Source organism: Stegostoma tigrinum, chromosome 18 (assembly GCF_030684315.1).
Source record: "Stegostoma tigrinum isolate sSteTig4 chromosome 18, sSteTig4.hap1, whole genome shotgun sequence".
Taxonomy (NCBI): Eukaryota; Metazoa; Chordata; class Chondrichthyes; order Orectolobiformes; family Stegostomatidae; genus Stegostoma; species Stegostoma tigrinum.
In genome coordinates, this window is record NC_081371.1 from 60447770 (window position 1) to 60474080 (window position 26311).

General features: G+C 43.2%; 1 protein-coding gene across 5 annotated transcripts in view; it reads right to left on the reverse strand.

Annotated features, from left to right (window-relative positions):
* The window catches only part of LOC125461040 (uncharacterized), a 168533-nt gene that overhangs the window by 110748 nt on the left and 31474 nt on the right, over positions 1–26311 (reverse strand). For all 5 annotated transcript variants that reach the window (XM_048549352.1, XM_059652251.1, XM_048549349.1 and 2 more), the window contains exon 3: positions 7883–8066. In XM_048549352.1, the coding sequence (XP_048405309.1) occupies positions 7883–8066 (184 nt within the window). The remainder of the gene's footprint in view (positions 1–7882; positions 8067–26311) is intronic.

Sequence of the window (26311 nt, forward strand, 5' to 3'; positions counted from 1 at the left end):
TAAAAGTTAGCATAATGGCAGTCATGTTGATTTTGTAAAATACATTCGGTTCTCTAAGCAGGTTCTGAGGAAAGGTGACCAGACCCGAAACATTAACTCTGGTTTCTCTCCGCTGATGCTGCTGGATCTCGTAAGCTTATCCAGCAATTTTTGTTTTTGTTTCAGGTTCACTAATCTTCAGAAAAGGAAATCAGCTGTGCTTTCCTGGTGTAGATAACATGTGACTCTTAACCTTTTCTGGGCAATTTGGCATGCGCAATAAATGTTAGATTAGCTGATGAAAGCCATATCCCACAAATGAATAAAAAGAAATAGGGGGCTGCATTGAATTCCTTAATACAAACTGAAACACCACCCTGGGATCTCCACTCAATAGCACAACTTGTCCATTCTAAAATTATTCAAACATTCCCGTTCTCAACTCAAAACCTTTGTAATATTAGGACCCAAAAAGTCTTTTACCCAAGCCCAAAATTACACCTCATCCCACTCATACACCACCCTGTGCTTGTTGACTTACACTGGGTCCCAGTCCAGCAACACCTTAATTGTAAGCCCTTTAACATGTGGCTTTTATAGAATTTTTGCCATTGTTTAATTGAAAGTGAATATTTAAACATTGTGCACTTCTTCATGAGTGTGATTAGATTAGATTAGATTCCTTATAGTGTGGAAACAGGCCCTTCGGCCCAACAAGTCCACACTGACCCTTGAAGCATCCCACCCAGACCCATGCCCCTATAACCCACACACCCCTGAACACTACGGGCAATTTAGCATGGCCAATCCACCTAGCCTGCACATCTCTGGGTTGTGGGAGGACACCGGAGCACCCAAAGGAAACCCACGCAGACACGGGGAGAATGTGCAAACTCCACACAGATAGTTGCCCGAGGCTGGAATCGAACCCAGGTCCCTGGCACTGTGAGGCTGCAGTGCTAACCACCATTAAAAGCACTTGATCACCAGATAAGGCAGGGCGAGCCAGTTTTCAATCCTTCCCCTGTGTTCAAGTCCCATTGAGTGGAGACAGTAGCACCTTCAGGTTTGGGAGTTGACATCTGTCAAGTCCCTGTATCAGGTGAGTGACTTTTTCTGCATTGAAATGAGTGCAGTAGTTTAAACTAACACTGAGGAGATTGGGTATTGCATTAAATTTATAGCTTCACTAGTTAAACTTTTTAATGTGAGTACGGATGGCGGAGTCGGTCTGCTTAAGAACCAAAAGAACTGCGGATGCTATAAATCAGGAACAAAAGCAAAGTTGCTGGAAAAGCTCAGGAAGTCTGGCAGCATCTGTGAAGGAAAAAACAGAGTTAACATTTTGGGTCTGGGGACCCTTCATCACGTTGGCCTACATATTTGCCTGAACAATCTTAGAGAATAGCATTAATAACGTAGCTTCCCTCACTGAAGTGCAGCCTCCTTGTCTCAAGCTTGTAGAGTCGTGCCCGCCAAGTTGGGTATGACTAATTGTCTCTCTGTACTGGCAAGACATGTATATGATCCTTTGAGCACTCTGGCTAACTATAATTACAATATGTATAAAGGTCATTTAAGTGATTTCTAAATATGAAACTTAGCCATTTGAATAAAACACAGTAAAGGTGGCATGTTACAGCTGCGGTGTGTGGAAGCTGCTCGGTATCAATGGGATCCCTGACAACCACATCTGCAGTAAATATCTGCAGAAGAAGGAACTTTGGCTCTGATTGATGAGCTGCAGTCTGAGCTTTTGACTCTGCAATGAGTCAGGGAGAGGATGGTACCTAGATACATTGTTGTGGCCGGCAGTCAGACTCTTCAGGTGAGGTATTTTTAAACCAGTTCATGCTCAGAATGAGGAGGGTGTGCAACAAGTGAAGCAATCCAAAAAGCATCAATGGAGGAGCCCCAGACCCTGTAATATTCCAACAGGGATTCTGACATCAAGCAGAACCCTATGTCCAGTATGTCTTGTCGGTTACTGCACTGTCCCCAGTCTCTTCATTGTATACGGACTGTATGATCCCATAATCCACGTGTGGGTCAATGAGATCTAGTGCAAGAGGTTCCCCATGTTCTGTGTTGGAGTGAGCCACCCAGCCCCTAAAAATGGGATCTACTGAATCTAATGGTTAACTGGTGTGAATTAAAGGATTGTTAGAAGTTCAGAAGATGTACAAAGGAATTTCAAAAATGCTTTCTTTACACCATGCACTTGGCTTTTTCCATTTTCTGAGCAAATATGTATTGTTCTATTTGTTGAGAACCTGTCTGGGATTGGCTATTGCCCTGTTCTCTGAGTGTCGTTATATGACAACATTGTGGGCCAAAGGTCCCATTGTTGTGCTGTACTGTTCTATGTTGTATGTTTTATGTTGTATGATTAAAATAAACAGATTGACGTCACTGGTTTTGGGGGCTTCACAGGAGGACACAGCAATGAGAAACAAGCATTTCTGCATTGGTCAAATGCTTAATGCAGCAACGTTGTCTCACTAATCTGTTGATGATCTGAGCTTTCCTAATTTGCATTGCGAGGAATGTCCTGTGACTCATGTTATGATTCTTTGAACATTTTTCTTTATGATCACTTGATCTGCACTGTTTCAGGGTTGGGTAGTCAATGCCTCTGTAGCAACCTCCAACAAATAGAACAATGCATATCTGCTCAGAAAATGGAAACAAGCCAAATGCATGGTGTAAAGAAAGCATTTTTGAAATTCCTTTGTAATAGGTTGCCCACTTCTGCAGTGTTTAAATAGAGGGGGAATCTGGGTGAGGGGGTATTCTATACATGGCACAGTGGATGGAGGTGAAACCCACCCCTCTTTCATTCACCCCTTGTGTTCTTAACAGCAAAGCTGTGAGATGCTTCCTGCCTCCAATCAGAAATAGTTTTCTGGTCAGAATGAGTGGATTGTGGGGTGGTGTTCACAGAACTTCTTCATTGCAGAAGGGGCCATTTGGCTCATCATGCCTGCGCAGGTTTCATTACCAAGTGCCAATCCCCATTCCCTACACACTGCTACAATCCAAATGAACGTCCAATATGTTCTTGAATGTTATGGTTGGCATATTGCCATCCTGGCCTCTGTGAATGATGGGTCTTGTTGGGAAGGTGCAATGAGGGGGGTCCTCTAAAGGTAACACAATGGTCTGGGGCTAGGGTCATCACCAAGGCACACTGACCAGATACTCTGAAATGAAAATCAAACCAAGGGCAGCAGAAGAAGACAGAAAAATAACTCCATCTGACCGCCAAACAAACTTTAGAATCCACGATATTTTGACATGATCATGATCTTGCTGATATTCCAATCTCACTTCATTCTGACAAAGGCTACTTCTGTTTTCTGTGCCAATGTAAGAGGGTATAATATGTCTGGTGTCATATCCACAGTGCCATACTCCTCCCAGCAACCTCACCAATAAACAACAATCTGAGTTTTGCTGATAAAAGGTGGACCAACAGTCTCCATTTCACAGCCCCACTTCCCCCTGACTCTACATTTCTCCAGAGCCTCAACCCCTTTGATGAATAAATGCAGATAAATGAAATAGCGCTCAGTCTTTTCTGAAAGAATCCAGAAACCTCACACCCCCAACACCACCCCCTGCCTGGGAATTCCACTTGTCATGTGAGGACAGTCATTCTAAAGCATAAAGAGATGATGCTCAGTGCAGACTTATGCAGGGATCCTGTTTAATTCCTACCCTTGTCCCATCTGTTACTCAGGCAGCATGAGAATGGCATGTGTCAAGACAGTTGTAGCTTTGCAAACCAGCTGAAAATAACCAGCCCTTTTCTTTGGCTGAAGATGTAGCTACACCAATCACCATACGGGGAGTAATTAGCTTTAAAACTGCAGTAATGTTCAGGCAATGCCAGCTCCCAGTTGTGATGAATGCCAACGGATAAAACATCCCCAACAATCCGCAACAAGCACCACGAATGCAACTATTCAGCTTGAAGGGTATCCAGCAATTCATTTTCTGATCAGGATTCCTATGGTGTGCATGTTATTTACCAGTTCATTAAATCGGGTTTGCTTTCTGATTGTTAATTATGGTTTCACAGGTCGGCGCAACATTGAGGGCCGAAGGGCCTGTACTGTGCTGTAATGTTCTATGTTCTACTTATGACTGAATCATAGAGAAAGATTGGAGCTCATTCAAGCCACCATGCCCATGCCAGCTCTTTGAAAATATTCTTCAATTGAACCCACTAACCCATGCCTACAAGTGAGAGGCAGGTCAGACAGCATCAGAGGAGCAGGAAAGTCAATATCTTGGGCCAAAGCCCTTTGATAGGGCTGTGGAGGGGGAGAGGAACCCAGAAATAAATAGAGGGAGGGGATGGGGCTGGGGGAAGGATGGAAGAGATGGTGAGAAGTGGGTGCAGTTAGGGGGGTATAGTGATTATTCAGTGAAAAGGGTGGGAAGGATAGGTGGGTAGGAAGATGGACAGGTTAGTTCAGGTCAGTGAGGGGGAGGGATGGGCATTGGATAAGGCTAGGGTGGAGGGGAGTTCAAGCTGGTGAAGTCAACATTCAGGCCATTGGGCTGTAAGGTCCCAAGTGAAATATCAGGTATTGTTCCTCCAGTTTACATTTAGCCTCACTCTGACAGTGGATGAGGCCGATGATGGACACGTCACCAGGGGAGTGGGAGGGGCAATTAAAACAGATGGCAACTGGAAGGCCGGGTTCGTTGTTGCAGATGCTCTGCCAAACAGGCCCCGAGTCTGCATTTAGTCTCTGCCAGATCTGGAAGGATTGTTTGGAGCCTTGGATGGAGGTCAGAGGTGACGCAACCACGTCCTCCACCTATTCCAAAACTTTCAATTCCCAATGCCCAACAACTCACCTTCACCATGGATGGACAGTCCCTGTACACCCGCTTCCCCTGCCCGGAGGACCTGAAATCCCTCCATTTCTTCCTCTCCCATAGGCCCAATCAATCCCCCTCCACTGACGTTTGGCTGAACTGGTCTTCGCTTTCAACAATTTTTCCTTCGATTCCTCCCATCTTCTACAAACCAAAGGGGTGGCCATGGGCACAGCTCAAGCTGTGCCTGTGTCTTCGTAGGATTCATGGAACAATCCCTCTTCCACATCTAGACCAGCACCATCCTTCATCTCTTTCTCCGCTCCATTGACGACTGTACTGGTGTGGCCTCAGGCTCCAGCAAAAAGCTTGAGCAATTTAGTAACTTCACCACACCTTTCACCCCACCCTCAAACTCACCCACACTATTTCTGGCACCTCCCATCCCTTTCTGGACCTCTCCATATCCATCTCTGGAATCTGACTCACCACTACCTCCCTCTGATTATTTCTGGGCTCCTCCCCCACCCAAACCCACCCCCCCTTCCCCAGTCCTAACGAAGGGTTTCGGTTCAAAACGTTGACTTTCCTCCCCCTCTGATGCTATGTGACCTGCTGCACTTTTCCTATAGACGCTGGCTTCCAGCATCTATACTCCTTACTGTCTCCAGTCCACTAATGCGTGCACTGGACTTGAAATGTTAAGTCTGTTTTGTTCTCCACGGATGCTGCCAGATCTGTTTCATTCATAGGACACGGGCATTGCTGGCAAGACAAGCATTCATCGCCCATGGGGCAGTTAACACTTTTCAGTTTATTTCACTACATTTGACAATAACAAATCAAATCGCATCAATTATATTATCAAGCCAGATAGAGTTCAGGAGAGATTTACCAGGATGTTGCCAAGTATGGAAGCTTTGCATTTTGAGGAAGGGCTGGATAAGCTGAGACTTTTTTCCCTGGAGGGTATGAAGTTGAGAGGAGACCTTATAGAAGTTCATAAAATAATGAAGGGCATAGATAAATTTAATGAGAGTTGTCCTTTCCCTAGGATGGGGGATTTCAAGACTAGGGAGCCTTTTCTTTATTCATTCATGGGATGAGGGCATCACTGACCAGGCAGCATTTATTGCCCCATCCCTAACTGCCCAGAAGGCGGATAAGAGTCAACCACATTGCTGTGGGTCTGGAGTTATGTGTAGGCCAGACCAGGTCAGAATGGCAGTTTCCTGGCAGTCCAGCGATAATACCACTAAACCATCACCTCCACTTTGGTTGGCTCTTAACTGGCAGTGACGCCCTCATCCCATGGATGAATTTTTTTTAAATTGCTGTGGGTCTGGAGTCACATGTTGGTCAGACCAGGTAAGGATGGAACTTTCCTTCCCAAAAGGACATTAATGAACCAGATGGGTTTTTCCTGACAATCAAGAATGAATTCACAGTCATTACTAGACTCTTAATTCCACACACGTATTGAATTCAAATTCTACCCTCTGCAATTGCGGGATTTGAACCGAGGTTTCCAGAACATTATCTGGGTCTCTGGATTAACAGCCTAGCAATAATATCATTAGGTCATTGCCTCCCCACTGGTGAGAGGGGTAAGTTTTTACACAGAGGGTGGTTAGCGCATGGAATGAACTTCCTGAGGAAGTGGTGGATGTGGGTACCCACATATAAAATGCCACGTCTAAAATACATTTGAATTAATACATGAATAAAAGATGTTTGGAAAGATGTAGGCCAGGAGCAGGCAGGTGGGGCCAGTTCAATATGGAATTATGGTCGGACAGGGGCTGGTTGGACCAAATGCTCTGTTTCCATGCTATATGTTAACTCTCTTTCTCTTTCCACAGATGCTGCCAGATCTGCTGTGTTTCACCAGCACTTTGTTTTTCCTTAATTCCAGATTTCCAACATCCCGGGAATTTCCATTTATTAAAAACAACTCAACCTTTTCCCCCAAGTCTAGCTGTTAAAGAGACTTATGCCCAGAGAAATTCTACTCCTATCCCAACTCTTGAAGTTCCTACCTAACAGATTCCTTCCGATTCATTTTTCTTGGACTATAGAGACAGTTGTATAATTCTTTCTGAGTCTGATTGCATGAATCTACATTAATTCTAATGATCTGAAACTTTTTTCAGTTCTACCAACGTGAAGCTCCTGTCCCAAATTCTCCTAGCTTGGGGAACTTCACATCCAGAAGAACAGTGATGTTGCAGTCACTGGTTCCTCTGAATGGAATTGAACTAGAAAAGACTCTTAAGAGAAAAATCTTGTCCCCTTTTAAACTAAACTCATGTTTTCTTCCAAATTAAAGTCAAATCCAAACTAATGACTCTGTTCTATTTACTCTGCCTTTATAAACTCAAACATAAAAATATTTTAAAACATTAACACTACTGTGAGGCAATTGATTACCTTCATGGAACTAATTCATTTAGGTCCCTGTTCCAGAATGACTCTTTGACCGTTAAAGAAATCCTTCACCATGCCAACCCATGTTTATCCACCTCTCTTTTTAAAACAATCTAAAATTTTAAAAATTATTACAACATATGCCATACTTTTCATTACTATATTCTCAGGAAAAGGTTCAATCATTCAGGGCTAGGAGGACTAGAAACGTATTCATTCAAAAGGTTGTGAACTGTTGGAATTCTCTGCCCCAGGGGGTTATGGGTACTAGATTGCTAAGTAGATTTCAAAGTAGGATAAGTAGGTTTTTGAGCCTCTCAGGTACTTGAGGAATATAGAGAGTAGGCGGGAAGGTAAATCCGATGCAGAATATCAATCATGATCATATTGAATGTTGGAACAGATTCAAGATGCTATTTCATCTACTCCTGTTTTTATTCTTACACCGCTATTAAATCCCTTACGAATGACGAACATCTCTTGTATCCTAAACAAGTTTGGTTATGTTGCTTAGATGCATATTTGGCTTTAGGTTTTGATGGGATGCCCGTGTTTGCACATCAGGTGAGCATTTGCATCAAGTGCATTGTCTGAAAAAAGTACCAAAAAACCAGTCATGTGCTGGTGCCAAATCTCAGGTTACCTGCAGTATTCCAGAGGTCCCTGGAGAAAGTGGACGATTTTGTGTTCGAAGATGGTGGTTGGAGAGTTTGGGTTCTAGAGGTGAGGTCCCATGGTGACTGCAGAGTGCTGGGCGAAGCATTCATGTGGGCAATAAATCTGCGACATGGTACCGAGGGTCCAGCTGAAGCGAGCTGAGGGATAGGCTGGCACAGACAGCAACAACATAAACAAATTGATTACATTATCAATTGAGGTAAAAACCTCAGGGTTTGAGTTTAAAAACCTCACATACATCAACCAGCGTAATTTAGAACATGGAACGCTACAGCACAGGAACAGGCCCTTTGGCCCACAAATCTTTGCCAACAATCTGTCCAACATCTGCAGTTCTCACTGACTCTGTACCAACAAGATGTCATTCTAAACTAATCCCAGCTGCCTGCATATAGTCCATATTCAATATCCCCCTATTCCCAGCCTTGTCAGATGTCTGTTTAAGTTCCTCTTAAACATTGCTAATATATATGATTCTACCACCTTCCCCGGCAGCACGTTCCAGGCATTACCACGCTCTGTGTAAAAAAACTTGCCTCGTACATTTCCATAAACATTGCGCCTCTCAACTTGAACGTACGTCCCTTAGCATTTTCCACTTTCACACTGAAGAAAAGACACCGATTGTCCACCCCATCCACACCTCTCAGAATTTTATATACTTCTATCCAAGTAAATGATCCAAGTTAGTCCACTCTCTCCATATAGCTAACACACTCCAATCCAGGCAATGTTCATTCTGGTAAACCTCTTTTCCACACTCTCCAAACCCTCTGTATCCTTCCTATAGTATAGTGACTAGAACTTAAACAATGCTCCACATGTGGCCTTATGAAAGTCTTATACAGCTTCAACACAACTTGCCAACTTTTATAAAAACCAAAAGAACTGCAGATGCTGTAAATCAGAAACAAAAACAAAGTTGCTGGAAAAGCTCAGCAGGTCTGGCAGCATCTGTGAAGGGGAAAACACAATTAACGTTTTGGGTCCAGTGGCCCTTCCTCAGAACTGATCATCAGTTCTGAGGAAGGGTCACTGGACCCGAAGTGTTAACTTTGTTTTCTCCTTCACAGATGCTGCCAGACCTGCTGAGCATTTCCAGCAACTTTGTTTTTGTTGCCAACTTTTATACTTAATTTATTCAACTAATGAAGGTAGCAGCCAGTATACCTTCTTCACCACTATATTCACTTATGCTTCCACTTTCAGGGAGTGGTGGGTTCGAATCCCACGTTCCCTCAAAATATCAATGCTCCTAAGGGTCCTACCATTTCCAGTATACTTTCCTGTCACATTTGACATAAAAAGGTTGCTGACAGAATCAAAGTGTGGAGCTGGATGAACACAGCAGGCCAAGCAGCATCTGAGGAGCAAAAAGCTGACATTTTGGGCCTAGATGCTTCATCAGTTTCTTTTTCTGATGAAGGGTCTAGGCCTGAAACATCAACGTTTTGCTCCTAAGATGCTGCTTGGCCTGCTGTGTTCATCCAGCTCCACACTTTGTTATCTCGGATTTTCCAGCATCTGCAGTTCCCATTATCTCTGCTCACAGAATCAATAAGTTGTTAGGGTGTAGAAGTGCACAGGTGGGAACAGCTTCTCCCTGTCTATTCTTGATTTTGGAAGCCTCGACCAGGTCTCCTCTCAGTCTTCTTCCCTCCAAGAAGAACACACCCAACTTTTGCAAGCTGTTCTCATCACCGAAGTTCCCCATTCCTGGAACCATTCTTGTACATTGCTTCCACAATCTCTCCAATGCATTCCCTCCTATAATGTGGTGCTCACAACTGTACACAATACTGCAGCTGAGATCTTAAAAAGTATTTTGTAGAAGTTCAGCATCACCTCCTTGCCCTTGTACTGCATGCCCCTATTAATGAAGCTGAGGGGTCTGCACTGTTTGGGTGGCACAATGGCTCAGTGGCTAGCACTGGAACACAGCTTCTATTCTAGCCTCAGGTGACTATTTGAGTAGAGTTTGCACATTCTCCCTGTGTCTGTGTGGGTTTCCTCTGGGTGCTCTGGTTTCTTCACACAGTCCAAAGGTGTGCAGGGTAGGTGGAGTGGCCGTGCTAAATTGCCCATAGTATCTAGGAGTGTGTAGGCTCGGTAGATTAGCCATGTGAAAAAGTAATGTTGTAGGGATAGTGTAGGGGTCTGGGTGGGATGGTCTTCGGAGAGACAGTGTGGACTCAATGAACAAAATGGCCTGCTTCCACACTGTAGATATTCTATGATTCTATGATTCTAACTGCTCTTTCCCAATGTCTGGTCACCAACAATGGCCTGTATACATTTACACCCAGGGCCCTTTAGTCCTGCATCCCCTTTAGAACTGTCCTCCCTATTTTCTATTGTCTTTGAATGTTCTTCTGACCAAGGTGCATGACTTTACACTGCTCTGCATTGAATCTCATCTGTCATCTACCATCTACTCCACCAACTTGTTAATGAACTTTTGGAGCTCCACGCTGCCCTCTTTATAGTTTACAATTCTTCCAACTTTTGTGTCATCTGAAAACTTTGAAATTGTTCCCTGCATGCCAAGATCCAGATCATTAATAAATATCAAAGAGTCAAGGTTCCGAATACAACCCCCGAGAACTCCACTACAAACCTTCCTCCAGCCTGAAAAATATGAATTGAGCTTTACTCTTGGCCAATTTTATATCCACATGTCTTTCCTCATGTCCCAGTCGCTTCTTTTGCCAATTTATTTTAAATCTCTGTCCCTTCATTTTCAATTCTTACACAAGAGAGAATAATCTCTCCCTATCTATTCTGTCCAGTCACCTCATGGTTTAGACTAATACAATCAAAACTTTTTCATGGAATTTGGGCATCAGTGGCTGGGGCCAGTATTTATTGCCCACCCCTAGTTACTTTTGAGAGGTGGTGGTGAGTTGCCTTCTTGAACCAATGTAGCCCATGCGCTGTCAATAGACTCAATGCTTTTGGGAAGGGAGTTCCAGGGTTTTGACTCAGCAACAGTGAAAAACGGCAATATATTTTGCAGTCAAGATAGTGAGTGACTCAAAGGGGAACTTCCAGGGGATATTGTTTCCAGGTATCTGCTGCCCTCGTTCTCCTTGATGGTAGTGTTTGGTAGATACTATCTAAGAAACCATGATGAATTTCTGCAGTGCATTTCATAGACAGTACACACTGTTGCTATTGAGCATTGTTGGTGGAGGGAGAGATTATTGAAGATGGTGAATCTGGTGCCAACAAAGCAGCTGCTTTATCCTAGATGATAGAGATTTTTAAGAGTTCTTGGTTACTCAAAATCTTTTACTTAGAAAAGATATATTTTGCCTCCAGTGAGTGCAATAACGCCAAAGTGTTGGTAAACATTTGGACAATATCTCGGTTCCGAGGTGAAATGTAAAATTGAAGTCCTTATTGAATACTTTGCGTCAGAGGGATCTTGTAGTTTGTGAGGGCAGGGTGAAACAGGCTGATATGCTCAAACAGATTGATGTTAGAAGGGAGGATGTGCTAGAGATTTTGTAAAACATGAGGATAGATAAGTCCCCTGGGACAGACGGGATATACCCAACGTTACTACAGGAAGCAAAGGAAGAGATTGCTGCCTCTTTGGTGATGAACTTTGCGTCCTCACTGTGTACTGGAACAGTACCAGATGATTGGAGGGTGGCAAATATCATTCTCTTGTTCAAGAAAGGGAATAGAGATAATCCTGGGAATTACAGACCAGTCAGTCTTACTTCTGTGGTGGGTAAATTATTGGAGAGAATTCTGAGAGATAGTATTTATGATTATTTGGAAAAGCACAGTTTGATTAGAAATAGTATGGCTTTGTGAGGGGCAGGTCATGCCTTAGAAGCCTTATTGTATTCTTTGAGGATGTGACAAAACATATTGATGAAGGTAGAGCAGTGGATGTGGTGTATATGGATTTTAGCAAGGCATTTGATAAGGTTCCCCATGGTAGGCTCATTCAGAAAGTAAGGAGGCATGGGATCCAGGGAAATTTGGCTGTCTGGATACAGAATTGGCTGTCCAATGGAAGACACAGGGTGGTAGTAGATGGAAAGTATTCAGCCTGGAGCTTAGTGACCAGTGGCGTTCCGCAGGGATCTGTTCTGGGACCTCTGCTCTTTGTGATCTCTATAAATGACTTGGATGAGGAAGTGGAAGGGTGGGTTAGTAAGTTTGCTGATGACGCAAAGGTTGGTGGAGTTGTGGATAGCATGGAGGGCTATTGTAGGTTACAACCAGACATTGACAGGATGCAGAGCTGGGCAAAGAAGTGGCATATGGGATTCAACCCAGAAAAGTGTGAAGTGATTCATTTTGGAAGGTCAAATTTGAATGCAGAATACAGCATTAATGACAGGATTCCTGGGATTGTGGAGGAACAGAGGAATCTTGAGGTCCATGATACCTCAAAATTACCACCCAAGTTGATAGGGTTATCAAGAAGGCATATGGTGTGTTGGTTTTCAATGGCAGGGGAATTGAGTTTAAGAACTGCGAAGTTATGCCTCAGCTCTATAAAACCCTGGAATATTGTGTTCAGTTCTAGTCACCTCATTATAGGAAAGATGTGGAAGCTTTAGAGAAGGTGCAAAGGAGATTTACCAGGATGCTGCTTGGACTGGAGGGCAGGTCTTATGAGGAAAGGTTAAGGGAGCTAGGGCTTTTCTCATTGAAGCCAAGAAGGATGAGAGATGACTTGATAAAGGTATACAAGATGAGGAGAGGCATAGATAGAGTGGATAGCCAGAGACTTTCTCACAGGGTAGAAATGTCTATTATGAGGGGGTATAATTTTAAGGTGATTGGAGGAAGGTATGGGGAGATGTCAGAGGTAGGTTCTTCACACAGAGAGTGGTGGGCGTGTGGAATGCGCAGTGGTAGTGGAGTCAGATACTTTAGAGACTTTTAAGCAACTCTTGGATAGGCATACAGAGGATTGTAAAATGCAGGGTAATTTGATCTCAGAGTAGGACAATAGGTTGGCACAGCACTGTGGGCCAAAGGGCCTGTACTGTGCTGTACTGTTCTATTTTCTACGCACTGGGCTGTACTGTACTGTGCTGTGCTGTACTGTTCTATGTTCTACGTACTGGGCTGTACTGTACTGTGCTGTACTGTTCTATGTTCTACGTACTGGGCTGTACCGTACTGTGCTGTACTGTTCTATGTTCTAAGTTCTATTTGAATGTGACTTGCAGTCAGAAGCATTTTTTGCAGAAGTTGTCACAAATTTAATTGTGGATGGAATTGACTCACTCCTGGGCGACGATTTGACTGGAATAAAAGTTGTAGCTTTATCTACAAATCAAAGAAAGTCTGAGAGAGTAAACTAAACACAGAGAATGCTGGAGAAACTCAACAGGTCTTGCAACGTCTGTGGAGACAGAAACAGAATTAATGTTTTGAGTCTGGCATGATGCTCCTTCAATATTTCCATTCTACGAGTAGCAGAGCCTGAATCCCAGTGCAATATCGCAGTGGGTCATGCACATCTCTCAGGATATTCCTTTGGCTTCTAACCAGGGAGACATTTTTCATCTGAAAGCACCTCTTGAACAAGTGTTCCAAAGTGCAGAAACAATATGAAATGACCTGGTATATGTTACAGCTAAGACACAAGGCCCTGGAAGAACTCAATGCAAACCACAATGTTGTTTCAAGAAATGGGCATGAAAAGCCCACTTGACTGGTTTAACAGAAAGGTGGATCTGTGAGCTATGCCATCTGTCCCATTTTGCATAAGACCAGAATTCAATTTGTACCCTGGAACAGCAAGCTCCCCTCTTAGCCTGCACTCCAGCATCTACTTGAAGTTCTTCTTTCAGCCAGAACATTACTTAATATCAGACATGACCTTTTCCTTACAATAGCTCGGCTGTGAAGCTACCAAAATAGCAAATATTTACACTTGATAGAATATGCAGAGCATCAAACAAGGAGGCAGCCTAAGTGACTGCCTTTGAATTTATGCAAACGTTTTGGCTCAAAAGAAAACAGCGAAGCATCCGACAGCCACAACACGACTGGACAAATATTTAACCACAATAATTTTTCTGAATGGGTGACACTTCCTTCTGTTGTGAAAGGGCATTCGAGTACAGGTCAGCCAAGCCTATGGCACCTGTATATTTAAGGCTTGTTTGACCAAGCCAGCTCACTCTATTAGTCCATTCATAGGACGGTGGTCAATGTAGAATCATAGAAAGTAGGAGCAGGAGTAGCCCGTTTGGCCCTATGAACTTGCTCTGTCATTGAATGTGATCATGGCTGATCATCCAACTGCTCTTGATCCCTTTAGCCCTAAAAACAACTATCTCTAATTCCTTCTAGAAAATTTTCAATGGTTTAGCCTCAACTGCTCTGTAGCAGAGAATTCCACAGGCTCATCATTCTCTGGGTGAAAGCCACTTGTCCTCATCTCAGTCCTAACTAGCCAACCCATATGGTTAGACTGTGACCCCTAGTTCAGGACTTTCTGGTCATTGGGAATATCCTTTTTGCTTTACCCTACCAAGCCCAGTTAGAATGATAGAGGTCTCTATATGTTCCCCATCATTCTTTTAAACTCTAGTGAATATAGCCGTAACTGATCCAGTTTCTCTCCACACATTCCAGGAATCAGTCTGGTAAATGGAGAAGTATAGCTGTTTACAGCCTAAAATGGATTTGCACAAGGAGCCAGAGGACATCTGGTGTATACTTTGCATCTACTTCTTTATCAATTTATTCAGGTGACATTAGCAACGCTGGCTGGGCCCAGCATTTATTCTCTGTCTCTGTTGCCCTTGAGAAAGTGATAGTGAGCTGCCTTCTTGAACTATTGCAGTCCATGTGCTATGTGTTGACACAAAGCCCTTTGTGAGGGAATTCCAGGATTTTGACCCAGTGACACTGAAGGAATGATGATGAATTTCCAAGCCAGGATGCTGATTGGCCTCAAGGGGAAATTGCAGATGGTGGGGTTCCTGTGTATCTGACCTTCTAGATGGTCATGGTGATGGTTTCAGAAGGTGCTGCTTACAGATGCTGGTGAATTTCTATAATCCATCTATAAGAGACCACACCTGGATGGAGAATTGTGTGTAGTTTTGGTTTCTTTACCTCAGAAAAGTTGTACTTCCCAATAGAGACTGTATAGTCAAAATTCACCAGATTAGTTCCTGAGATAGCAGGCATGTTGCATGAGGAGAGTTTGAGATCTCTGGGATTGTATTCGCTGGAGTTTAGAATGAGAGGTGATCTGACTGGAATATAAAATATTCTGACAGGTCAGGACAGACAGGACTCGGGGATAATGGTTTCCCTGGCTGAGGGGTGCAGAACAAGGGATCCCGATCTTACAATAAGCAGTATTTCAGACTGATCAACAGAAACATTCCTTCACTCAGCGAGCAGTGAACCACAGAGAGCTGTGGAAGCAAAGGTTCCAAAGATATTGAAGAAAATATTAAATGAAAATTAAACAAACTGCAGCAGCTGCAAATCAGAAGTTACTGGAAAAGGTCGATGGATCTGGCATCATCAATGAAGAGAATTCAGAGTTAATGTTTCAGGCCCAGTCACCTTTCCTCAGATGGTCTTTTGAAAAAATTTGTAGCTCGGAAAATAAAATGGACATTAGGAGAATGGCTACAAAATTGACAAAGTGATAGGAAACAGAGAGTAATGGTCAATTAATATTTCTTGGGTTGAAGGAAAGTCCTTAGCAGAATTCCCAAGGGACTGGGTTTGGGACTATTGCCTTTCCTGAATATATCAATAAACCAAAGCTTGATTTACTTGGTGCAACTTCAAAATTAGAGGATGGTACAAAACCTGGGGGTACTGTAAACTGTAAGGAAGACAGTGTAGAATTTGAAAAGGACAGGATTGTGTTAACGGAATGGCAGATGAAGTTTGGTGCAGAAAAATGTAATATATTTGATAGTGGTCGGAAAAACATGGAGAGTCAAAATAAAGGCTACACTCTAAACGGGGCGAAGGTGCAGAGAAACCAAATTATATATGTGCATCAGCTATTAAAGGTAGGGGCAGGAGAGGTTTAAAAGGCAGTTAATAAAGCACATTGGATCCTTTATTCACAAAAGAACAGAGACAAAAAAGAGACAATGTTGAATTTGAATAACACACTAGTTCAGACTTAGCCAGAGTCCCCTTGTGTTCAGTTCTGGGCACCACATCTTCTGATGAATGTGAAGGCATTGGAGCGTGTGTATAAGAGATTCACGAGTGATTCCAGAGATGAGTAATTTTCAATTACATAGATGGATTAGAGAGGTTAGGAATATTTTCTTGAGAGAACAGAAGGTTGAGAAGAGATCTGATAGAGATGTTCAAAGTCATGGGGTCTCGCAGCAGAATAGAACATAGAACATAGAACAATACAGTGCAGAACAGACCCTTCAGCCCTCGATATTGCACCAACCTGTGAACTAATCTAAGCCCCTCCCCCTAGATAGACAGGGAGAAACCATTCTCATTGGTGGGTAGATAGCAAATGAGGAGACACTGATTTAAGGACATTGGCCAAAGAATTAAAAGTATCATAAGGAAGACCTTTCTCAGGCAGCAAGCAGTTCAAACCTGCAATGCACTGATCAACTGTATGATTGAGGCATCTTCAATCAATGCTAACAAAAGAGAATAAAATAAAGAATGGTGGATACTCAAAATCTGAAATAAAGACAGCTGGCTCAGTGGTTAGCACTGCTACATCTCATCACCAGGGGCCCGGGTTCAATTTCACCATTGGGCCACTGTCTGTGTGGAGTTTGCACATTCTCCCCGTGTCTGCGTGGGATTTCTTTGGGTGCTCCGGTTTCTTCCCACAGTCCAAAGATGTACAGGTTAGGTGGATTGGACATGCTAAATTGCCCATAATATTTAGGGATGTGTAGATTAGGGGGATGGGTTTGGGTGGGATGGTCTGAGAGTCTGTGTGGACTTATTGGGCCAAAGGGCCTGTTCCCACACTGTAGGGATTCTATGATTGCAAACGTTGAAGAAACTCAGCATCTGTTGAGTACCAGCAGAGTTAACAAGTCGAATCCAGTGGCCCTTCTTCAGAACTCCAGCTTTCCTGGCCTCTGACCTGCACTTTGGTGAGGAATGCTATGAAAGAACATGAATCAAAAAATAACTGAGGAATCAAGAAAGACAAGTGAGATAATGAGCAATATATTTCAAGAAAGAAAGATGTAGAGAATTGGAATAGTTACATATATAACAGCATAGAAAAACCAGCAATATATCTCACCTGTTGGATAAGGAATGTATTACAGTCTGTTTAATACTTAAAAAACAAATACATTTACACAGTACCATATGCTTCACTTACTGATATCAAGGATTTTCAGATGCAGTTTATCTTAATATAATTTTCTTCCATGCCTTGAGCCTTGTCAATCAAATGAATGTCATTTTGTTTCCTTTCGTGCTAAGACGCGTTAGCAACATCAGCTACCACAGTAACCAGCTCAAATCCCCAAATGCTGACCAGAATCACAGATATTCCTTTAACCACTCCGATCTGTTCTTTTTAATTAGCACTATCATAAGCCACAGACAGTGGTAGCATTGTTAGGGAACTGCATCTTTTAGCTGGGAAATCTGATTATCAGCTTCAGTCAGTGTCTCGGACATAATGCAGCACAAGGAATGTGTTCAGACTTTCATTTGATTTTAAAACTGTTTTTCTGTTGACTTATAAGACTCTCTATTCAGAATAATGGATGGAACGTAGCGAATTTAAGTTGTTCCCTATTGTGCAAACCAGTGATCTGTTATAAGATGTGGAGCATTAATTAAAAGGGCCTAGTGGTAGTATCCCTACCTCTGGACCAGAAGACCTAGTTTAAGTTCTACCTACTACAGAGCTATGTAACGATACTTCTGGTCAGGTTGGTAAGAAAATATCTGTAAGTGTGAATTGTACACAAGGAATTGAGGTGCACCCCTGGATGTAATTGCAGGAGGCAGAGGGTGAATATTTAAATGCTAAGGTCTATGCTCCCAAATCCATACAAGATCCCATGCCCAACGGTCCCACAAATACAACAGTAGGTCAGAAGTTGTGCAGCAAGAAATTCTTCTCCTGACTTCCAAAAGCCGGTCCACCATCTCCAAGGCTCAAGTCAGGAGTGTGATGGAATACTCCCCGCTTGCCTGGATGAGTGTAGCTCCAACTCAAGAAACCCAACAAAGCAGCCCATTTGATTGACACCATCCACCAAGCTCAATATGCATTCCCCTCACAACTGATGCTCAGTAGCCACAGTGTGTACCATCTACAAAATGTACTACAGAAATTCGCCAAAGATCCATGATACTTTCATCAAGGTATATAAGATACATGAGAACACTGTCACCTCCAAGTTCCCCTCCAAGCCATTCACCACCCTGGCTTGGAAATATATTGCCCTTCCTTCAGTGTCACTGGGTCAAAAATTCTGGAATTCTCTCCCTCAGGGCATTGTGGATCAACCTACAGCACATGGACTGCAGTGATTCAAGAAAGCAGCTCACCATCACTTTCTCAAGAGCAACTGGGGATGAGCAATGAATTGTGGCCAAGGTAAAGTTGCCCATTTCCCATGAATAATAAATTTTTTAAAAGTTGCAGAATAAAACTGTCATTTATTTGTTTGCTGCTTGTGGAGATTACTGACTGCAAATTACTAGTCATTTTCCCACACTACCACAGTGACTACACTTCAAAAGTATTGCATTGGCTATAGAATTCTTTATTTCCTTTCTTAATCTAGACACTCTATAATTTTGCTCAATATCATAGCCATTGTGCCAATATGTCCTGCCTCTACCTCAAAAGTATTTACTCCAAGAAGTTATTTAGCAAGCTTTTCTATTTTGTGTTCATTTTCTTTTATTACTTGATCCGACATTGATCATCAATACTGCAAGGTGTCAAATTTCCAGTTTTTAAAATGTATAGTTGCTGCTATTTGTATGAAATGACAAGTCATGCATAACTATTTTTGAACTTAGCAACTGATACTATATCTGCCACTTTGATTCTTTGAAATTTCTGGCATCACATCTAGTTGCCCTTGAGAAGCTGGTGGCGAGATGCTTTCTCGAACCGCTGCAGTACTTGGAGCGTAGATACATATCCTCTCCAGCGCTTTAAGGGATCGTGTTCCAGGATTTTGGCAAAACAATAGTGAATGAACAGTGATATATTTCCAAGTCAGGATGGTGTGTCACTTGGAGAGAATTTTCATTAATATTGATTGATCAAGAAAGGACACCAGAGAAATTAATCAGTTCTTTGAAAGAGTGACACGGGAAATTTAACTTGCACCTGGGGAGATCACATTTTAGTGCCTCAAAATGAAAGCACCTCCAAAAGCGCAACACTACTTCCACCCTTGCACTCAGTTGTCCTCCTGGATTGTGTGTTTGCATTTCATGATCACAGCCTCTGAGTCAAGGCCACCGTATGTGCATTGTTAGCTCTGATTCTAATTAGTTCATTGTACATATCTACAGAAGAGAAAACTTTTAAAAATACATTTCACTCAGCAAATCCACTAGATGCACAAACGTAACTCAGTTCCTGGGGTTTTGGCACATTTACCCAATTAAATTATTCCTAATCCCAAACATTGTTCAAGGATTGCACAACATGATCAAGCATTTCTCAGGAGGTTGGCTTGAGGCCACCAGGTCAGAGTATTGACAGACAAAGCAATGCTGGCGTTTTAATGAACGGTGGCATAGCTAATGAGAAAAATTAAATTGATTTCTTAACCTTAATAGTAAAGTCAAATGGAAACAATTTCAGATAATCACTAGCGAAAGAAGAACACGGTTCCATAAAACACAATCGTATTTGTCTCAATCCTGGCATAACATTTGCACTGGGATTTTGTGGACTTGGGAAACATTGGACACTGACCTACCCAGTGAGGGATTCGCCCCTCAGTGGTGCTGAACGCAACTGGATAATCCATTTGTGAGATTTAAAAAAACTTTAGGCGCCTTTAACCCTTCATGAATTCATTTGTTTTCACACTCTGGATATGACAGATTTATGTCACAGAATATTGAATATTCAGAATAATCTCATCAAAACTTGTGTAATAAAGAGAAGCTAAATTGCTAACATATGCATGGGAACCTTTGATCAATGAAACATTAAACATAGCCTGTGTAAATCTATGTGCTCATCAGGAAAGCCTTTCAAGCACATTGCAAGAACAACTTCTATTTATAATAGCATTTTTAATGTAATAAACAGCCCAAGGTGCTTCACAGGGGCGTAATGGAACAAGATTCAACCATGTAAGGACTTGGTAGGACATCTAAGCAACAGTCTGGTGGAAGTAAAAATAGAAATTGCTGGAAAGCTAAGCACGTTTGGCAGCATCTCTGGAGACAAATCAAAGTTAACGTTTTGGGTCCCGTGACCCTTGCTCATTCCAACCTTCTGAGGAAGACCCAAAACATTAACTTTGGTTTCTCTCCACAGATGCTGCCAGACCTACTGAGCTTTTCCAGCAAATACTGCTTTCGTTTCTGCTTTCCACCATCCACAGTCACTTTGGTTTTTAACCTGGTGAAGTGGTTGTTTATTGAGGAGCATCTAAAAATACAATGTAGAGGATTATGCCAAGTGATTTTGGTTGGTTGGTAAATGCTGGTTGGTAAATGTTGCTAAAGACAGTAAGATATTGTTCACAGCTTGTGTTATTACTCAAAATCAGCAACTGACTCTTTCCAGACAATCAGACTGCAATAACAAAACATAAATATGCTTACTTTCATTGTCATCTTTTGCCTTTAATGGGGCAGTCATGGTCCCAGTACTGGCTCAGGAGCCTTACCATTCTGATAAAACTGGCAATGGCACTGGAACCATTTTGACAAAGTACTCAAAACATCCACCTGTTTCAAATTGAAGCACGTTGACACAACTAATGTCAGTTCAAACCCCACCATGGCAATTTATGTCTTCAAAAAAGCAGGCGCCTCTAGTTCTGGGGTAATGAAAATAAATGATACTAAAAGCTGAACTGTTATACAAAACCCAACAGGTCCTTCCAGTAATGGAGCTGCTGTCTGAACTCAGGTCTACCACATATTGTGTTGGCCCCTTAATGTCCTGCAACAGCCAGGATGAGATGCAAAATCAATTTTAATCAGCATCACTCACACCACCAAAACAAATAAATAAAACATTATCTTCCCTCTGCTTTTAAACCTTCTCCAAGTTTGCAAGCAGACATAATAAGCGTAGCCATGTATATTTAAACACCTGTTGCCTATTTGTCATCAATTTCTCATACTCAATTTATACATTACAATACTAAGTCCACCGCAGTATTAAAGGGCTTTATAGTGCATGTCTGTCGGAGGTGAATCATTCAACAAACATATCCATTTAAATGACAATATACAAGGAAAATTGTTTCAAAAGCAAAATAGTTATAATGGGAGGCTCTAAGCTTCACATGAACTGAGAAGCTGGCATGGTGAGGGGGTGGAAAGAACACCCTGCGGCACAGGTCAATGTTTTGAGCATTTCGGTAAAGGTTTTGGTTTTAAGTATATTGCTGTACAAACAAGACAACAGCTTTTTAGCTTTATTCATGAGCACTGAGTACAAGTTGGTCATTAATCTAATGGAAAAACAGCACTGACTGAACAGAGATCATAAAATGACAATGTTTGATATTGGGTTTAAGAGAAAGAAGGCTGAGTCCCCAAGAAAGGTTTAAATATAAATAAGACTAACTTTGATGGGATGAGGCAGGGATTGACTGATTGGTAGAACTCAATTATGAATGACCAGTGGGAGAGACATGTGTGAGAAATGATAGCTTGCTGTATCCATTATAAGGGGCCACTTTTTTTTCTGAAGGAGTGTCACTGGACCCATGGCATTGACTCTGCTTTCTTCCTACAGCACAGCTGCTGGACCTGTTGAGTTTCTCCAGTAATTTCTGGTATTGTGTCATGTATTTTGTTATTTGGGATAAGATTGTGAATTGGAAGTTGGACTGATCTCACTGAAAAGCCAGGAGAGATTTTCAATTTGAAAATTAAGTATTTCATTTCATAACTTTAATTTAAGTCCATTATTTTCCAAACATGAGATAAATTAAGGATGGGATTACCAGAAGAACTGAGAAGGCAAAAGTAACTGAAAGATTACCAATATAACTGACCGTGGTGGAAATGCTGGAGGGACTAGGTAGGCAGATTGGAGAGTCAAAGGTTCAATTACAACAGGTTGAGACAGAAAATGAAGTTAAAAGGTGGAAGATGGCAATGATAAAACCTGTACTTGACTTTCAGTGAGAAGAGAAAGAGTTTCATTTTTGGAGAGAAGTGGGGAATATCAGCTAGAAATTATGGTGGTTTTTTAAAAAAATGGACCTCAGATACTGACAAAGTCTCAAATGGAAAAAACTAGTCATAACCTAAGGACCAATAAGGAAATGCTTACAATTGTACAGGCCCTGAGGAAGGGAGCTTTGGGTATTCTTTGTATCTTTTGAGATAATAACAAAATAAGTGAATTGCTTGAAGGAAAACTGGGCATTGCATTTGTAAAATAAATTGAAAGGTACAGTGCATGAAGCCTATGCATCACTGTCATAGGAGGCTTCTAAGAATTATGAAGTGGAGGTGTCGGTGTTGGACTGGGATGGACGAGGTCAGAAGTCACACAACACCAGGTTATGTTCTAACAGGCTTATCTGAAAACACAAGCTTTCAGGCCCTCTCTCCTTCTTCAGGCGTTAGACTTAAGAATTATAACACTGTCCAAAAAAGGCAGTTCTGTGTGGGTACGAATTTGCTCCTGAAGTAGACAGGCACAAGTTTTGAAATTTGAGGAAACAGCCTGGGCAAGCCTCCACTGAATATGAAAGCATCAAGCAAAATAATTTTGCAAAATGGTTACTGGTTTCAGGAACAAATGCCAAATATGAAACTCAGACAAATCAATCTCCTGGTAGCATTTAAAAATACATTGCCTTTTGTAATTAGAGCCCACATTGAAGATCAGAAGGTTGCAACTGCTAGAAAAGCTGCAAAAAATGCTTTCATAAAATTCAGAAGATTCTTGGCAAAGTGTGGGCTTTATCAGACATTTGTGCCTAACTTCAGCATAGCAGCTGTTTTCTTAGCAGGTTCATTTTTGAAGCAGGCTAAGATGGGATTGCCAGCAGAATGCCAGGTTTTGCTTTTGGAAGCTAAAGGCAATCCTACAAAATGAACCAATCTTGGCCGTCCCTGACTTTACAAAACATTTCAAAGTTGCAAATTATTGCGACTGATTCTGGAGTAGACACTGTCTTGTTACAAGATGGTAAGTGAGGAATAGAGAAGCCAACGGCTTACTTGAGAAGAAGGTTGAAAGGTGACTTAATTGAAACATATAAAATAATCAGAGGGTTAGATAGGGTGGATAGGGAGAGCCTTTTTCCTAGGATGGTGACGGTGAGCACGAGGGGGCATAGCTTTAAATTGAAGGGTGAAAGATATAACATAGAACATTACAGCACAGTACAGGCCCTTCAGCCCTCGATGTTGTGCCGACCTGTCATACCGATCTCAAGCCCATCTAACCTACACTATTCCATGTACGTCCATATACTTATCCAAAGACAACTTAAATGTACCTAAAGTTGGCGAATCTAATATGGTTGCAGGCAAAGCGTTCCATTCCCTTACTACTCTCTGAGTAAAGAAACTACCTCTGACATCTGAGATAATAAAATGTGAGGCTGGATGAACACAGCAGGCCCAGCAGCATCTCAGGAGCACTAAAGCTGACGTTTCAGGCCTGGACCCTTCATCAGAGAGGGGGATGGGGTGAGGGTTCTGAAATAAATAGGGAGAGAGGGGGAGGCAGACCGAAGATGGAGAGAAAAGAAGATAGGTGTAGAAGACAGTATAGGTGGGGAGGTAGGGAGGGGATAGGTCAGTCCAGGGAAGACGGACAGGTCAAGGAGGTGGGATGAGGTTAGTAGGTAGGAGGTGGAAGTGCAGCTTGGGGTGGGAGGAAGGGATGGGTGAGAGGAAGAACAGGTTAGGGAGGCAGAGACAGGTTGGACTGGTTTTGGGATACAGTGGGTGGAGGGGAAGAGCTGGGCTGGGTGAGGGGCGCAGTGGGGGGAGGGGACGAACTGGGCTGGTTTTGGGATGCGGTGGGGTAAGGGGAGATTTTGAAGCTGGTGAAGACCACATTGATACCATTGGGCTGCAGGGTTCACAAGCGGAATATGACTTGCTGTTCCTGCAACCTTCAGGTGGCATCATTGTGGCACTGCAGGAAGCCCATGATGGACATGTCATCTAAAGAATGGGAGGGGGAGTGGAAATGGTTTGCAACTGGGAGGTGCAGTTGTTCATTGCGAACCAAGCGGAGGTGTTCTGCAAAGTGGTCTCCAAGCCTCTCTTGGTTTCCCCAACGTAGAGGAAGCCACACCGGGTACAATGGATACAGTATACCACATTGGCAGATGTGCAGGTGAACCTCTGCTTAATGTGGAAATTCATCTTGGGGCCTGGGATAGGGGGTGAGGGAGGAGGTGTGGGGGCAAGTGTAGTATTTCCTGTGGTTGCAGGGGAAGATGCCGAGTGTGGTGGGGTTGGAGGGCAGTGTGGAGCGAACAAGGGAGTCAGGGAGAGGGTGGTCTCTCCAGAAAGCAGACAAGGGTAGGGATGGAAAAATGTCTTGGGTGGTGGGGTCGGATTGTAGATGGCGGAAGTGTCGGAGGATGATGCGTTGTATCCGGAGGTTGGTGGTGTGGTGTGTGAGGACAAGGGGGATCCTCTTTGGGCGGTTGTGGCGGGGGCGGGGTGTGAGGGATGTGTTGCGGGAAATGCGGGAGATGCGGTCAAGGGTGTTCTCGACCACTGTGGGGGGAAAGTTGCGGTCCTTGAAGAACTTGGATGTCTGGGATTTGCAGGAGTGGAATGCCTCATCATGGGAGCAGATGTGGCGGAGGTGGAGGAATTGGGAATAGGGGATGGAATTTTTGCAGGAGGGTGGGTGGGAGGAGGTGTATTCTAGGTAGGTGTGGGAGTCGGTGGGCTTGAAATGGACATCAGTTACAAGCTGGTTGCCTGAGATGGAGACTGAGAGGTCCAGGAAGGTGAGGGATGTGCTGGAGATGGCCCTGGTGAACTGAAGGTTGGGGTGGAAGGTGTTGGTGAAGTGGATGAACTATTCGTGCTCCTCTGGGGATCAAGAGGCGGCGCCGATACAGTCATCAATGTAACGGAGGAAGAGGTGGGGTTTGGGCCCTGTGTAGGTGCGGAAGAAGGACTGTTCCACGTAACCTACAAAGAGGCAGGCATAGCTGGGGCCCATGCGGGTGTCCATGGCCACCCCCTTAGTCTGTAGGAAGTGGGAGGAATCGAAAGAGAAGTTGTTGAGGGTGAGGACGAGTTCGGCTAGGCAGATGAGGGTGTCGGTGGAGGGGGACTGGTCGGGCCTGCAGGACAGGAAGAAGCGGAGGGCCTTGAGGCTATCTGCATGCAGAATGCCTCTGCATACCTCTGACATCTGTCCTATATCTTTCACCCCTCAATTTAAAGCTATGCTCCCTCGTGCTCGCCGTCACCATCCTGGGAAAAAGGCTCTCCCTATCCACCCTATCTAACCCTCTGATTATTTCATATGTTTCAATTAAGTCACCTCTCAACCTTCTTCTCTCTAATGATAACAGCCTCAAGTCCCTCAGCCTTTCCTCGTAAGACCTTCCCTCCATACCAGGCAACATCCTAGTAAATCTCCTCTGCACCCTTTCCAAAGCTTCCACATCCTTCTTATAATGTGGTGACCAGAACTGTATACAATACTCCAAGTGCGGCCGCACCAGAGTTTTGTACAGCTTCACCATAACCTCTTGGTTCCGGAACTCGATCCCTCTATTAATAAAAGCTAAAACATTGTATGCCTTCTTAACAGCCCTGTCAACCTGGGTGGCAACTTTCAAGGATCTGTGTACATGGACACTGAGATCTCTCTGCTCATCTACACTACTAAGAATCTTACCATTAGCCCTGTACTTTGCCTTCCGGTTACTCCGACCAAAGTGCATCACCTCACACTTGTCTGCATTAAACTCCATTTGCCACCTCTCAGCCCAGCTCTGCAGCTTATCTATGTCTCTCTGCAACCTACGGCATCCTTCGTCACTATCCACAACTCCCCCGACCTTAGTATCGTTTGCAAATTTACTAACCCAACCTTCTATGCCCTCATCCAAGTCATTTAAAAAAATGAAATACAGCAGTGGACCCAACACCGACCCTTGTGCTACACCACTAATAACTGGTCTCCAGGATGAACATTTCCCATCAACTACCACCCTCTGTCTTCTTTCGGCAAGCCAATTTCCGATCCAAAATG